Source organism: Astatotilapia calliptera, chromosome 1 (assembly GCF_964374335.1).
Source record: "Astatotilapia calliptera chromosome 1, fAstCal68.1, whole genome shotgun sequence".
NCBI lineage: Eukaryota > Metazoa > Chordata > Actinopteri > Cichliformes > Cichlidae > Astatotilapia > Astatotilapia calliptera.
Genome location: NC_137422.1, coordinates 35,267,714 through 35,283,824, shown reverse-complemented (window position 1 = coordinate 35,283,824; position 16,111 = coordinate 35,267,714). Strand labels below are relative to the sequence as shown.

The 16,111-nt window shown below is 41.3% G+C and overlaps 2 protein-coding genes across 3 annotated transcripts in view; one reads left to right on the top strand and one right to left on the bottom strand.

Moving 5' to 3' along the window:
- Window positions 1-4,911: 4,911 nt before the first annotated feature.
- mrps11 (mitochondrial ribosomal protein S11) lies at window positions 4,912-14,869 on the bottom strand. The gene is made up of 6 exons (XM_026174832.2): window positions 14,457-14,869; window positions 14,170-14,268; window positions 10,805-10,903; window positions 10,299-10,428; window positions 6,145-6,210; window positions 4,912-5,096 (listed from the first exon to the last, which is right to left on the bottom strand). The coding sequence occupies exons 1-6, from the start codon at window positions 14,543-14,545 to the stop codon at window positions 4,989-4,991; spliced, it is 591 nt and encodes a 196-aa protein (XP_026030617.1). The 5' UTR covers window positions 14,546-14,869; the 3' UTR covers window positions 4,912-4,988.
- A 235-nt stretch (window positions 14,870-15,104) lies between these two features.
- Window positions 15,105-16,111, top strand: part of mrpl46 (mitochondrial ribosomal protein L46) — a 10,760-nt gene continuing 9,753 nt past the window's right edge. Inside the window, exon 1 of one of the 2 annotated variants that reach the window (XM_026174818.2) lies at window positions 15,105-15,395. In XM_026174818.2, the coding sequence (XP_026030603.2) occupies window positions 15,120-15,395 (276 nt within the window). In that variant the 5' untranslated portion in view covers window positions 15,105-15,119. The remainder of the gene's footprint in view (window positions 15,396-16,111) is intronic. The other variant, XM_080300209.1, reaches the window with a different exon arrangement.

Here is a 16,111-nt window from a genome sequence, read left to right as displayed (position 1 = left end):
AGCAGCAACCACAGCCTCCCAGACACTGTTCAGAGAGGTGTACTGTTTTCCCTCCTTGTAAATCTCACATTTGATGATGGACCACAGGTTCTCAATGGGGTTCAGATCAGGTGAACAAGGTGGCCATGTCATTCATTTTTCTTCTTTTATACCCTTTCTTGCCAGCCATGCTGTGGAGTACTTGGACGCGTGTGATGGAGCATTGTCCTGCATGAAAATCATGTTTTTCTTGAAGGATGCAGACTTCTTCCTGTACCACTGCTTGAAGAAGGTGTCTTCCAGAAACTGGCAGTAGGACTGGGAGTTGAGCTTGACTCCATCCTCAACCCGAAAAGGCCCCACAAGCTCATCTTTGATGATACCAGCCCAAACCAGTACTCCACCTCCACCTTGCTGGCGTCTGAGTCGGACTGGAGCTCTCTGCATACTTTGTGCTTTTGGGCACTCCAGTGATGTTGCAGCTCTGAAATATGGCCAAACTGGTGGCAAGTGGCATCTTGGCAGCTGCACGCTTGGCTTTTCTCAGTTCATGGGCAGTTATTTTGCTCCTTGGTTTTTCCACACGCTTCTTGCGACCCTGTTGACTATTTTGAATGAAACGCTTGATTGTTCGATGATCACGCTTCAGAAGCTTTGCAATTTTGAGACTGCTGCATCCCTCTGCAAGATATCTCACTATTTTTGACTTTTCTGAGCCTGTCAAGTCCTTCTTTTGACCCATTTTGCCAAAGGAAAGGACATTGCCTAATAATTATGCACACCTGATATAGGGTGTTGATGTCATTAGACCACACCCCTTCTCATTACAGAGATGCACATCACCTAATATGCTTAATTGGTAGTAGGCTTTCGAGCCAGCTTGGAGTAAGACAACATGCATGAAGAGGATGATGTGGACAAAATACTCATTTGCCTAATAATTCTGCACTCCCTGCAGTGTTGATTGTAAAAAGGAAAGCAAAGCATTTATGGACTCACCTTTAGTACAGCATGGCATTCATTATGTAAATTATTGTCTCTTGTAGGGTAAAACAGAAAGTAAGGTAGGGTATGCTTTAGAGTGGGCCTAACTGACACGTCATTGCTGTGTGAGCATCCAGTGTCCTTTGTTTCTCAGTCAAAATTCCCATCTCTATTTTCAACAGCTTGGGGTTTTGAGCCTATGAGCAACAGCTCATAGGCTCAAAACTTTGTTAATCAACTGATGACATCATGGTGAATACAACCTTTTTAAACTTTTTATTTGATCGCATACAAAGTCTTGAATAATCAGGCCTCATTTTATCTTAACTCATTCACTGCCAGGGTTTTTGAGCATTTTTACTCATTTTTGAAGAGCCACAGAAAACTGTGTGTTATGATCATATAAACGCTGAACCTACCAAAATGAAGAACAGACTCTCTTCTTCCATCCAAAAAAAAAAGCTTGTTTCTACCATTTGCCATTCTTTAGTAATCAGCTGTAGAAGAGAGGTGGGTTCCACCAAAAATGCCTGTTTTGACCACAAAAAGGGAGAAAACGAGCTTTTTGTGAAAAATACATTTCAAGCAGTCTGATGTTCACTGACAAGCTGCCCGAGGTTGTATTCTAGCCCCTCCCATTGGAAACGTAATTGACGTCTATAGACGTCAATGGCAGTGAATGAGTTAAAGAACTCATAGTTCTGTATCACCCCAATAGAGAGCTTGTGGTTTAAAAGTAGAATGGGAGGCAGAGCCTTTAGCTTTCAGGCCCCTCTTCACTGGAACCAGCTCCCAGTTTGGATTCAGGAGGCAGACAACCTCTCTACTCTACTTTTAAAAAAGCATATAGTCAGGGGTAGGTCAGGTGATGCCTTGAGGAAAAAACACTTCGAGGCAAATGTTATGATTTGGTGTCATAAATAAAGATGAATAGAATAAAAAATTTACACTGTTGTTTCTGGTATTCAGCAGAGCTAAAATCCGAGGTCATGCAAGCGGAGCCCGTAGAGACAAAATCCACTGCTGGACTCAAATTTTCCTTTCTTTCCTTTGTGTCACAAAATTATTTTAATCAAATTAGAAAATGTGCGATAACAAGCATATGTATCCCTAATTTTATTAATAGATTTGGTAATGTGTTGTTTTTGGAAGATCAGCCTAATTACAAGATTTATTCATTTATGCGTTCTAAAATACATGCAGTGTAATACAGTTGGGGGCTCTTGCAGTACGTTCCAGTTTGGATACTGCAGCTGCTCTCTTTATAAAAGAATAATCTAGAAAGTCATGTTTTATCAGTTTGGTAACACCTCTAGCGTGTATGAAATACCATGTGAACGCAGATGAATAAAATATTTAGCTTGCAGATGGCATTTTATGAGACATCTCAGTGGAGTCTGTATTAACAGCAGGACAATAAGTCTCAGTTCTGTTCCACATTTTACAAAATGGCTCCCATTGTGTTGTTTGAAATATGCAGCGATGAGGCTTTTAACCTGAGGCAGAGCGGGAGATTGTTGGTAAAACTACTTTTCTTCATCCATCTATTTTCTTAAATACGTACCCAATTCAGGGTCACCAGGGGTCAGAGGTGGCATAACAGGCAGGAAGCCACATGTTATAGTAGTCGTTCTTTTAATGAAATACAATATTTGTAGGTCAAAAGCATCAGATTAGTCTTCGTGTATTTTATTTGTGATACTGTATTTTTTTTCATCACCACTGTATCAGTGAGGCTTTTAAAAAGCTCTGAAGCATTTAGACTGGAAACCCACAAACACATGACCCTGTAAGTCATTTCATCTGTTGCAATCTATTTTTGTCCAAACCGTGCACTGACTATATGTGCACTTCTATGGTAAAACTGACTAGGTTAAAAACATTTGCACCTGTTAAGGTGTAAAAAATTTTCTGGGTGTCTCAAATGTTAAAAATATCCAGAAAGGTTCAAAGAAAATCTTGAAGAGATGTTGAAACACAATAAAATTGATGGTACTTGGTATATACTTGCTTCCATTTCCACATTTCCCCACTCAGGATTGATCTTTCAAGGTCTGGTAATGAACTAATCATTTGATTCAGGTGTGTTAACCCAGGGTGGGATCTAAAACCTGCAGGACACCGGCACTCGAGGCCTGGAGCTGCCTACCCCTGCTCTAAAGAATTTTCTTTGAACATTGGGTGCCTTTTCATTCATTTTAAGTCCAGTCCTTGTATTTGAACATTTTCAGATCAATTTTTTATTTTGTTAAGGCACCTAACACTGATCTATGAATAATTCAAGCATAAAAATGCACCTAATTCAAGGGTGAACCAGTGTTCTATCTAAGCATAACTCAGAAAAAGAAATTAATTGCATATTTAGGCACTTTGTTGCTAGCAGCTTGTTGCAAAAACATAATTTGTTCCCATTTATTTATCAAAATCTACAAAAAAATGCCAAAGACTGTTTAACAGGAGTAAAAATAATATTTGTACTTTAAGATGAACTGGACTAAAGATGAAGTGGGAGGAGTTAAAATACTATGTAGAGCAGGGGTAGGCAACTCCAGGCCTCGAGTGCCGGTGTCCTGCAGGTTTTAGATCCCACCCTGGGTTAACACACCTGAATCAAATGATTAGTTCATTACCAGACCTCTGGAGAACTTCAAGAAATGCTGAGGAGTCATTTAGTCCTTTAAATCAGCTGTGATGGGTCATGGACACATCTAAAACCTCCAGGACACCGGCACTTGAGGCCTGGGGTTGCCTACCTCTGATGTAGAGCAAATGAACAGATCTGAAAGTGAATCCCTTAAGAAAGTTCAGCAAAGACCTGACACAGGACCAAAGACGTGTATCTGGCCTCGAATTGATCCATCTACTGTTCGCTGAAGTCTCATCATGGTCTCAGTGAGCGTGTGGATGTTACAGAGCCATTCTAAAGGAAATGGAAACAGATACAAAAAGGCAGAGGTATGCCAAAATACACAAGAACTGGACTGACAGCAGGTCTTATGGAATGACCAAAATAAATTTGAAATTTTTGGTTCAAATCACTGTCAGCATGTATGCAGAATGCTACGGTTAGATTTCTATCCAGCATTTAACCCATCTGGAAAGCATCTGACTGGCAACGGCTCCATTTTTGCAGAATGATAATGACCTCAAACACACTGCCAGTAAACGCCATACATGAGTCCATGAGTCATGGACTGGCCTCCCAGAGCCTGGGTCTCAACGCTGTTCAAGCAATGTGGGATCGTCTTGACAGAAAAGGAAACAAAAGGCAGCCATCATCAAAGGAAAAATGTTGGCTGTCATTCAAGATGCCTGGGGAACTGTTCCTGACGGCTGTTTAAAGAAATGACAAGGTTTGCTTGGAGTTCAGGTTAGGTTGAAGAATAAAGGTCGTCATATCAAATATTGACTTTCAAGCTCATTAGAATGATAGAAACTGTTTGTGCCTTAAATCCTACATTCACATGTATACTTGAATGTTTAAAAAAAAAAAAATCCATGCATTTCTTTCCCATTTTCCTATCAAAATGTAAAGAAAAGAAGAATGGAGGGGGGGGAAGAGAGGAGACTTTTGTACTGATATCATGTTAAATAGATGTGTGGCTGTCTAATGTGCTGAAAGTTGAAAATATAAAAAGGCACACAAGAAGGTTAAACTTGGGCAATCTTGCATCAATCTGCAGTCCTGTAGGTTCAGCTGTGTAGCATAGTCAGGATCAAGGGTTCCTGTGGCTACTAGTTGTTCCCACGCAGAGCCGTTTCTGTGCTGTGTACAAACATCAGTCTACTAATGAACATAAAAGCGCCTGCAGTGAGAATGAAGGTTTATTCATCTGCCAACAGTAGCAGCAGAGGACTGAGAAGCCTGTTCTCTGCTCATTAATAACACCCATCTGCAATTATTTCCCCAAAACGCTTTTTGTAAGGTCAGCTCAGAGCCAGAAAAGCTACACAACAAAACTCTTTATTAGCATAATTCAACACAAAAGCTTCCTCCTGTTGCAGTGCATTCTGGCACACAAAGATCACGTCCTTCTGGCTTTCCGTGGGCGGCATCCATTGTGTGGCACGGGGGTGTTGTCAGTGATAGATACCACCTCCAGACCTCCCATTGTCAGACCTTTGATTGCAGACTGCAGAGCAGAGAAAAATGCATTCATTCATTAAGAAAGCTAATGGGAACAGATCAACATGTCTGCCGCTCCTTAAATTATCCTCATTATGACAAGTCTGGAAATAATTAGAGGACCACTTCTTCATGCTGTGACAGGTTTGCTGGTATTGACCGCCCACTTGCATATCGGCACAGAGCAGGGTCAGCGGAACAAAACACAAAACTAGTTTCATTTTCATCCTGTTATCCTGCAGTAAATTTTCCTTCTTCATACAAATGGTTCCTTGATTTTTTTTTTTTTAGATTTTTTTTTTTTTAAATCCTTCTTCAAACAGTGCAGATAGGGTAACATAATAAACAGGTAACACAAATAAAATACATTTTATTTTAAAATGAGATTAATCAAAAGGAAAAAGTCAATCTTGTGCACATTTAAGCAAAATGCACTCGTACCAATAACTTTAACATGATGTCTTTGAAGGCTGCTGTACTAAAGGCTGCTCCTCCGATTGCAAAAAACAATAGATGGGTCCTGGTGAGCTGTCAGTGTAGCATTTTTCTACTTGTGAAAATAACATCAGCAATTTCTCACCCCAATGAGAAAGACAGATGGGAGCATACTGACCAAACAATCAATGTTTTCCCAGAGTACAGCCATCAGAGAATTTGCTTCAGAGGTTAAGGATCTATGTAATGTTGTAACAGTATGTTGGTAAAATTACATATAATATTAAGAAGTTTCAGTTTCACATGTTTGCCTGTCCAGTCGTCTGAAAATAAGCCAACTCTTTTCATTGGTTGTCTTATTGGGTTATGACTGTATGCTTGCCTTTAACAGAAATATGACAAATTTCGATACCAAATAAAAGTACGAGTACAAGTTTATCATCTACTAAGCCAAAACAATTCTTTTAATAGGCTGTTTTAATGAGGCTTCCATCCCTGTTAACTGTCTTCAGTCTGAAGACAGACCAAACAACAAGATACAAAAATAATAACACTAATTAAAAATAAATCGTAGTTTTATCTGGAATAGCTTTAAAGATTTCTTTATAGAAACTACTCACCAAACGCCCAGGACCAAGACCTTTGACCACAACACGCACAAAGCTAACTCCTTTGGCTGTAGCTTTCTGTGCAGAAGGACAGAAGAAAAATCTGAGATGAGCAGCATCCCTTTGACTCCGGTGTTCAGAAAAGTCCAATAAAGCCAACAAATGAAATCCTCTCCTGGTTCTGAGGCTAATAGATGTGATTAGTAATCTTGACTAAAAACACAGTTGAGGAGCTTTAGACACACCATTGCTCTGAGTCTATGGCTTTTTCTCTGCTTTGCCACTTCTAACATGTTCAGAATAAGCAGGTCTCCAATTAATGTCATTCACTAGAGTCTTAAGATCGACTTCAACAAACAGTAACTGCAGCTTTCATTACTTTGTGACAGTTTCGCGGCTTAGCAGCCATTACTAGAGAAAGTAACCAGAGGTATTCAACTGTTAGTTTTAGGTATGTATACAAAGAGGCTTAATTGACAAAGAGGTAAACAAGAATTATTCTTTAAGATTTCCACCCCAAGACTCTTAATTTTAATTAATTAATTAATTAAATTAATTTTTTTTTTCTGACTTGTATTTTCCTCCGTTTTATATCTCTTACTCAATCATGTGGATTGAGAGAGTTTTTGTTCTTCTGGTGGCCGTGGAACTGTTACTTTTATGAAGGAACGGGACCGCGGCACATCTCCTACACGCACGGACTGTTTACTCCAGAGATCAGCTGATCGCCCTGATGCCGGCCGGCTCGCTGGCTAGGCCCGCAGAAGTACCAGCTGAAATTTGGAGGAAAACACATCGGGGATGCAGAGGTCAAGGACAGAAGAGAAGAAAAAAGGTGACGGTGAGACAGCGGAGGCTCGAAGCGAGGAGGAGGTTTAAACCATGTCTGCCGTCTATCGTGATGGGAAATGTGCGATCGTTGGCAATTAAAATCGACGAGCTCTCAGCACTGGTACGGAGTCAGAGGGAATACCGAGAGTGTAGCCTGATGTGTTTCACCGAATCATGGCTGCACCAGGACATTCCCGATGAGAATGCTTCCGTGGAAGGCTTCCACACTGTTCGGGCGGACAGGGACAGCATCGCTAGCGGTAAGCGGAAAGGAGGTGGGCTTGCTGTTTTAGTTAACAACCGGTGGTGTAACCCTGCCAACATAACAATCAAAGAAAGGATTTGTTGCCCGGACACTGAACTGTGTGCTGTTGGACTCAGGCCGTATTATTTACCCAGGGAATTCTCTCACGTCATCTTGGTGGCTGTTTATGTTCCCCCCTCTGCTAACCCCACAGCTGCATGTGACACTATCCACTCTGCCATAGCTCGGCTACAGACTCAGCACCCGAGTGCCTTTATTGTGATCTCGGGTGACTTCAACCATGTATCACTGGACAATACACTACCAACATTCAAACAATATGTGGACTGTCCCACCAGGGGAGAGAAAACTTTAGACTTACTGTATGCTAACGTCAAGGATGCATACAGCTCCTCCTCCCTCCCCCCACTTGGTAGGTCAGATCATAACCTGATTCACCTCACCCCCCGCTATGTGCCAATTGTGAGGAGGGAACCTGTGACCACCAGGACTGTCAGGAGGTGGTCAGAGGAGGCCTTAGCCGAACTACAGGGCTGTTTCGAGGTGACCGACTGGGAAACACTCTGTGAGCCTCACGCCGAGGACATAAATGGGCTTACTGAGTGTATCACAGGCTACATAACTTTCTGCACCGACTCCATTGTTCCAGCTCAGACTGTTCATTGTTACCCAAATAACAAGCCGTGGGTGACTAAGGACATCAAAGCCCTCCTCAACAACAAGAAGAGGGCTTTCAGAGGGGGCAACAAAGAGGAGGTGAGGAAGATCCAGGTGTTACTAAAGGACAAGATCAGAGAGGCTAAGGACAATTACAGGAGGAAGCTGGAGTGGAAACTCCAGCAGAACAGCATGAGAGAGGTGTGGAGGGGCATGAAGACCATCACTGGATTCAGGCCAACCAACAGCAGGGGAACTGAGGGAGGTGAGAATAGAGCCAATGAGTTGAATCTGTTTTTCAATAGATTCGACACCACAGTGTCTGCTCCCACCCCCACAACCTCACCTGCAGTCAGCCTGGAATCCAGAGCCACACCACTGTGCCAGCCTCTCTCTTCACATGTTGCCTCCTGTGAGATTCCTGACACCCCTCCCCCACCCATCACCTTCACTCAATACCAGGTTGAGATGCAAATGAGGAGACTTCACTCAGGCAAGTCTGCTGGACCAGACGGAGTGAGTCCCCTTGTCCTCAAGACCTGTGCCCCCCAGCTGTGTGGAGTCTTTCATAAACTGTTTATGCTGAGTCTGAGTCTGCAGAGGGTCCCGGTGATGTGGAAGACATCATGCCTCATCCCTGTACCAAAGACGCCTCGTCCCAGTGGCCCCCAGGATTACAGGCCCGTGGCACTGACCTCCCACATCATGAAGACCCTGGAAAGGCTCATCCTGGACCAGCTGCGACCCATAGTAAGACCACATCTGGATCCCCTTCAGTTCGCTTATCAGCCTCGTCTCGGAACAGAGGACGCCATCATCTACCTGCTCAATCGTGTCTACACCCATCTGGACCAGCCGGCGAGCACTGTGAGGGTCATGTTTTTTGACTTTTCCAGTGCTTTCAACACCATCAGGCCGACCCTCCTGGGTGATAAGTTAGCAGCGATGCAGGTGGATGCTTCTCTGGTGTCCTGGATTGTTGATTACCTGACAGGAAGACCACAATATGTACGTCTCCCACAGTGTGTGTCTGACAAGGTGATTAGCAACACAGGGGCACCACAGGGGACTGTCCTCTCCCCCTTCCTCTTCACCCTCTACACCACAGACTTCAGCCACTGCACAGAGACCGCCATCTTCAGAAGTTTTCTGATGACTCTGCGGTGGTTGGATGCATCAGCAGGGATGATGAGACAGAGTACCGGGCTGTGGTCGACTCCTTTGTCACGTGGTGTGAGCAGAATCATCTGCAGCTCAACGTGGCAAAGACCAAGGAACTGATCGTGGACTTCAGGAAGACCAGGAAACACTTGACCCCTGTTTCAATCCAGGGGGTCAGTGTTGACATTGTGGAGGACTATAAATACCTTGGAGTACACATTGACAATAAACTGGACTGGGCTAAAAACACCACAGCACTTTACAGGAAGGGCCAGAGTCGTCTCTATTTTTTGAGGCGACTGAGGTCCTTCAACATCTGCCAGAAAATGCTGAGGATTTTCTATGAGTCTGTTGTGGCCAGTGCGATCCTCTATGCTGTTGCATGCTGGGGGAGCAGGCTGAGGGTCGCAGATGCCAACAGACTTAATAAACTAATCCGTAAGGCCAGCAATGTTGTGGGGATGGAGCTGGACTCCCTCAAGGTGGTGTCGGAGAGGCGGATGCTGTCCAAGATAAAGACAATGTTGGATAACACCTCCCACCCACTCCATGACATGTTGGTCAGTCACAGGAGCACGTTCAGTGAGAGACTGAGATTACCGAAAAGCACCACTGAACGACACAGGAAATCATTCCTGCCTGTGGCCATCTCCCTGTACAACGCATCCACTTAACACACTGTTTGCTGCTACAGCTACACATGTTTCTTTTCCAAATATTTATTTATAAGTGACTTATGTATGTATGTATGTATGTATATGTATATATTGTACTATTCTTAGTTAGCGTATTGTCTGTCTTGTCTTAATGTTGGTTTAAAATGGAGCACTGTAACAAAAAATAATTTCCCCCAGGGATCAATAAAGTATTCTGATTCTGATTCTGATAATAAAAGTGTACAGCTACTTTTAATTTTCAATTGTAGCAAAAACATTTAAAAACTGATGAGAGGAAAGTATAATTTAACTCTACTGAATATGGCAGCATTATAATAAAACTTAATTTATCAACTATGCTGATTGCAACAAATGAAAAAGAAAATCTGTCTGACCATAACTTTGTTAGCCTGCAGCCTTTATAAAATCCTCAGAGAAGCCAGTTTGTTTACAGCAAACATTTAATATTCATGAATTAAGTGTTGCTGCACAAAGTGGAGAAGCAGCAGATGCTGTAGTCTCTAATTTTAATTTAATTGGAACAATCTTCTGCAGGGATAACGAGGTGGCCCAGCGTTGTGTTGTATCGAACTCACCGCAGCAGCAGAGATGCCCGCAGTCTGAGCAGCGATCGGCGTCGACTTCTTGATATTTTTGAAACCTTCTGTTCCGCAGGATGTCCTCACCACGGACTGCCCTGCGCTGTCTGTCAGCTGGATGTGAGTGCTGGTAGAGAGAACAGCGAGTTACTGGGTCGCAAACTGCCGGGCATTTTTACAGTGAGGACAAATCAGCAGTCGTGAACTCTAACTAATATGTGGCTTTTAGCAATGGCCACCATGACTGTTAATAGGAAATTTAAATCACAGCAGAACATCTGATTTCACTGAATTATGATAACAGATCCAAGCAGCAATTTTCCCTCTGAAAGCAGGTTTCATGGTTACTTAATAAAATCAGAACACTACGGCAAATGGGTCTGAAATTACAAAGAGGAAAGACTAAAATAATGAAAGTGCTGACTGAATCTTGAATATTCTTTAAGAGATATTTTCTGACACTTACATTGTAAGTACAAATGTAAGAGTTTGCTTTCACTTACTTGTTGTATGTGGCTTTAATGTGAACAATTGGTAAGTCTTCAAACTTCTTCCCACCCCATCTCAGTGCGCTGTCATGTCCAGGCAGTGGAGGTAAATAGCTGTAGGATTGAAACAAAGATTAGCCATTAATGATAATACTGCAGCAGGCTGTGCTTCTATTTAATGGAGCTTAGTCTGCTGACAGTAGACAGTGAAACATGATGCTGGCAGGTGTTAAATTAAAGAGAAAACATGAATAAATGAATGAAGACAAGCATCCTTTCACATCAATGCACCACATGATAAAGGTAAGCAATACAGTCATGCTGTGGGACATGTATGAAAACCCTGTTAATTCGGGGTTTGTATTAAGATGGTGGAAGGAAAAGATTAAGTACACATCACTGAAGCTTTAGTCAGAAAGACTGCTCAAGCAGACAATGAACATTTAAATCTACGTGAAAGCCATCAGTAAACAGTGGTGGAAATTGTGGTTGACAGGGCGCAGATTTGATGACTGTGGTGCACATGTGTTAGGAATAGCAATGAGAAAGGGAAAAAAATTAAGACAACTTTTTTTATGTGACTGAAAATGTCAATACAGGCCACATTAGCAAGAACAAGCAGCTGATATTTTTTAGTGCTGCAGGAAATAAAGTAGTGAATGCATTAAAAAAATAAAACAAAAACATACCACTGAACCTCCTAATAGATGCAGCTATGAAAATCCTAGGTAACATCCTTCTCAATTTATTGTGTTCATAAGATTTTCAGAAAACTTGACCTTTGACCTTGAGTTCAAGGTCATGGAGATTTGGACCTTAGCAGCTATGCCTTATGGTATCAGGTTGAAATTCCTAGGTGACTTTCTTTTTGAATGATGACATTCACAAACAACACCCCATCAGCCTCTTACAGCTGTGCCCCCTCCACCCCCCGCTATACATGGTTTGTGCCCATTCATCCATACCCCATTAGCAGTAAGTTTAGGATTTTACAAGTTCTTATTTTGATGTCAAATATTCAAACTGAAAAATGATTACATATATCCATAATATATTACTGAGTATTCAAAATAGATTGTGATATTTTACTAGTCACAATCTATTTTGTGACACTGGGATATTAAAAGCTAACTGCCAACTTTCAAGTTCATCTGATGATTTTAAAATCAACCTAGGGAACGAAGAAATAAAGGAGGTCAAAGATTTTAAGTTTTTAGGAATAATCTTAGATTCACATCTTAAATTTGACAAGCATGTAAAGAAGATTTCTAAGATGGTCAAGGCTAATCTGAATTGTTTTAAGTTAATTTTGCACTATATACCCACTTCAGCAGCTCAGATATTTATGCATTCTATATTTTCTCATTTTTCATATTGTATGACAGTTTGGACCCAAGCAGCACCATCTACAATTCAGCCTGTGGTATCCTTATATAACCAATCTTTAAAAATAATGGATAAAAAAATCTGTTCGGTGGCATCACTGTCACATTTTAAAGAAATATAATCGACTTAGTTTTAAGAGTTTTAATCGTTTGTGTTTTCTTAAATTTGTTTTTAAATGTATAAATAGGATGGCCACAGAGTGTCTCAATAGATACATCCAGAGACAAGATAGTAATCGTATTACTAGGAGTAAGGTGAACGGCAACTGCAAGATATTATATTGCAGATCTACATTCGGTCAGTCAGCTTTTTCTATAAAGGCTTGTCATCTGTGGAACACACTTCCAACCGATATCAAATTGATTACAGACATTAGATCCTTTACATTGAAGGTTAAAGGGAAATCAAAGTTGTGGTCATTTTAACTAATGATTTAAATTTTATTTTAAATTGTCTATTAATTGTAATTGTATTTATGATGTAATTTGGTTTTATGAAAATGTATGTTTTATTGTAAAATGTATCTATTTAGATTGTAAGCCCAACAAGGGACAATTGTTGAAAATTAGCAGTAGCTATAAACCTATGTGCGGTACATCAGTTTCATGTCTTGCACTTGAACTATGTTAAACTGCACTGTCCCTTTTAAATAAATAAATTCAAATTAAAGATAAAACCTGAACTGCTGACTGCTGAACAGTGAGGACATCCAGGGGGGCTTTGTTATATTATCACGATTTGATTTAACTCTCCTTTTGCTCAGATTGTCAAATTACAGACCCCGGAAAACAGTGTGACACAAAAAATAAAAAAAAGGTAATCGAAACTGATTTTATATTTTATAACCAACTAACAAAATAACTTTCAGATGGCAGTTTCCATTAAGTGACAGGTAAGGAATGTCTCCCTCTCATTTTTTCCTCTTTCATTTGCCAAACCAATTTCCAACTGGCCCCATTCCATTAACACATTCACCTTACACGTGAAAGCTCCCCGGTTCAACTCCATGAGGAGACGCATGTTGTGCTTCAGGAGACCAAAAGTTTGCATAAATGGCAGGGTTGTGTCATAAAGGGCATCCAGCATAGAAATCTGTGCCAAATCAAATTTGTGGATCCATCTGCCGTAGCGACTCCTTGGGAAATAAGGGAGCAGCTGAATGTACCATTTGCTAAGCAAACTTCCATTTGTTTACTTCATTTTGGAAGTACTTTAGCAAGGATACCCAGCTGAATTTGGGAGAGCCTAAAAGCCTCAGCAGCATAGGGGGAAAGGAGTAAGTGTGACCACTGTGCTATTTGCTACCAGTTACATTTAAAAATGTTTTATGTATATAGCGAGACCAAGAGTGCATTCCATCAATTCAATTGGAGACCCAGAGGCCATAGCACAATGCAGTACAGACACAATGAGCTGACCGTGGTAGAAGAACAGATGTATATGTGTGTGCAGTGTATAGATAGATAGATACTCTCATACATACATACATACAAATGGGTTCAATACCAAAAATTTCAGAAAATAATATTGTGGTCAGTTATTTAATGTATTGATCCTCGTGGGGAAATTCCTCTGTGCATTTAACCCATTCACTCTGTGAAGCAGTGGGCAGCCATTGGGCGCCCGGGGAGCAGTGTGTAGGACCGGTACCTTGCTCAGGGGTACCCCTGAGGGCTACCTGGATGGGCCACCTGGAGACAGAGTTACTGCAAATCAGTATATAAGCTTCTTTCCATCCTAATGGAACCAGTTTCTTCCAGGATGTCAAAATGCCCCATCCACAATATATTTTGCAGTCAACCCAGACGCCTGTGAACTTTTCGGGCGTTCTTCGTTGCTCTCAAATAAACTAATTGTGCAATATCTTTCTGGAAAATGATGGTGCATCCCTCCAGAAGAGTTCAAGAACCGCGTTGGGGCGGTTTGAGCTGTACATTTTGGCACACCTTGCTTTATGTTGTTTCGTTTCATTTGCATGTACATTTGTGCCTGACCTGAAGTCCTTCGCAGTCTCTGCGCTGGAGGATGCTTCTTTCTCCTGATGCCTGATAGCACTGCTGCATATTGTCCGCTGCAACGCTCTGCTTCCACATCTGTACACACGCAATTTAATTAGCAACAACTTTATGAACCTGTCATATTAAACATAATCTTCTGTTGATATTGTAATCATAATTATAAAGGTGTCATCTAAAATACTATTTGTTATCCAAATGCTACAGCCTAGAACTAGCCGCCAGCTAACATAAATGCTAAGAAAACATAGCCATAAAGCACTTACAGAGAGGCCGTATTTCCGTTCAGAGGGGCAGACAGCTGTCGACATACGGTACTCAGTGAGCTAAACAATATACAGCTAAATTTATTCATGTTCCACACACTTATACACAATCTTGCAGCCAGACGTTAAATAATTTTACACACAACAAACGTGACATTGAGGAAGCGATCCAGACCAGACCAGACCAGTAATACCCCCGGAGGTGTGCGGGGGTGGCGTCACGTTCAAAAAATAATATATGTAGAAGCTTCACTTATACATTGCTTATAATCCGTTTTCATTTAATTAAAATATAATGATAATATTTAGTATGGGTGTATAAGTGGCGTATTATTGTTTTTTAAATATATTAATTTCATTTCACACCCACGGTTATGGTTAAATAGATTGTCCGTTTTCCCGCATAGAATTGTGGGTCGAGAACGGAAATGGTGCTTTCAAGTACTTAAAAACCCCCTCGACATTATGCCATTTTGTGTTTAATAAAAACGTATCTTCGTCAACCAAACATTGTAGCGTTTTACTTAAAACACAATAAATAATATAATTACTCTATAAACTACTATCCGCAGAGAAATTATGTAAAGAATCCTACTTCCATTTTGTTTTATTTAGCATTTTCTAATGTTAGGATTTATTTTATTTTTTTTGCTTGTACATTGAATGCAACAGAAAAAGATGGCTGCGCCCTGTGGAAGAATGGCAAGTCGGCCTCTCCTGCAGTTTCTGTCTCGTTTCAGCAGATCTCCCGTCGGAAACACGGGCTTCCGTCAGTTTTCCAGCGCTACTGTTTGCCGTGCGGCTTTTCAGATCAATGAAGCGGCGGAAAGAGCGAATTCTCCGTGGACTCTGATGGCAGCGGTGTGTCTGCAAAGGCTGCCGGTCATCTCAGCGGACTGCAGTCCTATCGAGCAACAGTTCAAACAGATGCTTCACCAGGTGAGTCTCCGTATCATGGAAGGGCTGAAGACTATGAGTGAAAAGAATAAACTGTTTTTGTTTTGTTTTTCTTAGCGTTCACAAAGTACATGCGGTCATTTGAAAAGAAAACACACATGTTGGTTCTAGGCAGAAATATATGACGCTTGGGGGATGTTACAATTTATATTTCACAGCTATCACTATATCAAGGCTAACAGTTAGAATATAGAGTCCAGTGATTTTGTGATACACGATGCGGTGCAAGACAGTCCTCCAAGATGAAAACTGGGATGTCCCAACAAAAGATTTATATAAATATGTTTGTGGATATCAGAAAATAAGTGTTTGGAGAAGAGAGTGCAGGCAGGGTGGATTGGATGGAGACGAGTGTCAGGGGTGATTTATAATAAGTTAGCAGCAAGAGTGAAAGGGAAGGTGAGACCTGATATGATGTAGGTTTTGGAGGTGGTGGATTTTCATTGGGATTGAAGAGGATGGACAAGATTAGAAATGAATACATCAGAGGGACAGCTCAGGCTGAGGAGTTTGGAGGCAAAAGATAGAAAGGTAAGGTGGGGATGGTTTAGCCATTTTCAGAGGAGGAATAGTGGGTATTATGGGTAAAGGATTTTGACGACGGAGCTGGCAGGCAGGAGGGAAAGAGGAAGAACTCAGAGGAGGTTCATGAATGTAGTGAAAGAGGACAGACATATAGATGGCTGGTGTGACAGAGG

What these genes read in the sequence shown, in the direction of transcription:
- mrps11 (XM_026174832.2), bottom strand. Translation starts at nt 14,545, where the DNA reads ATGAATAAATTTAGCTGTATATTGTTTAGCTCACTGAGTACCGTATGT. An exon ending in ATTAAAGCCACATACAACAA is followed by an intron (nt 10,429 to 10,804) that starts GTAAGTGAAAGC and finishes TCTCTCTACCAG; the next exon opens with CACTCACATCCAGCTGACAG. An exon ending in GTCTTGGTCCTGGGCGTTTG is followed by an intron (nt 5,097 to 6,144) that starts GTGAGTAGTTTC and finishes TCTGCTCTGCAG; the next exon opens with TCTGCAATCAAAGGTCTGAC.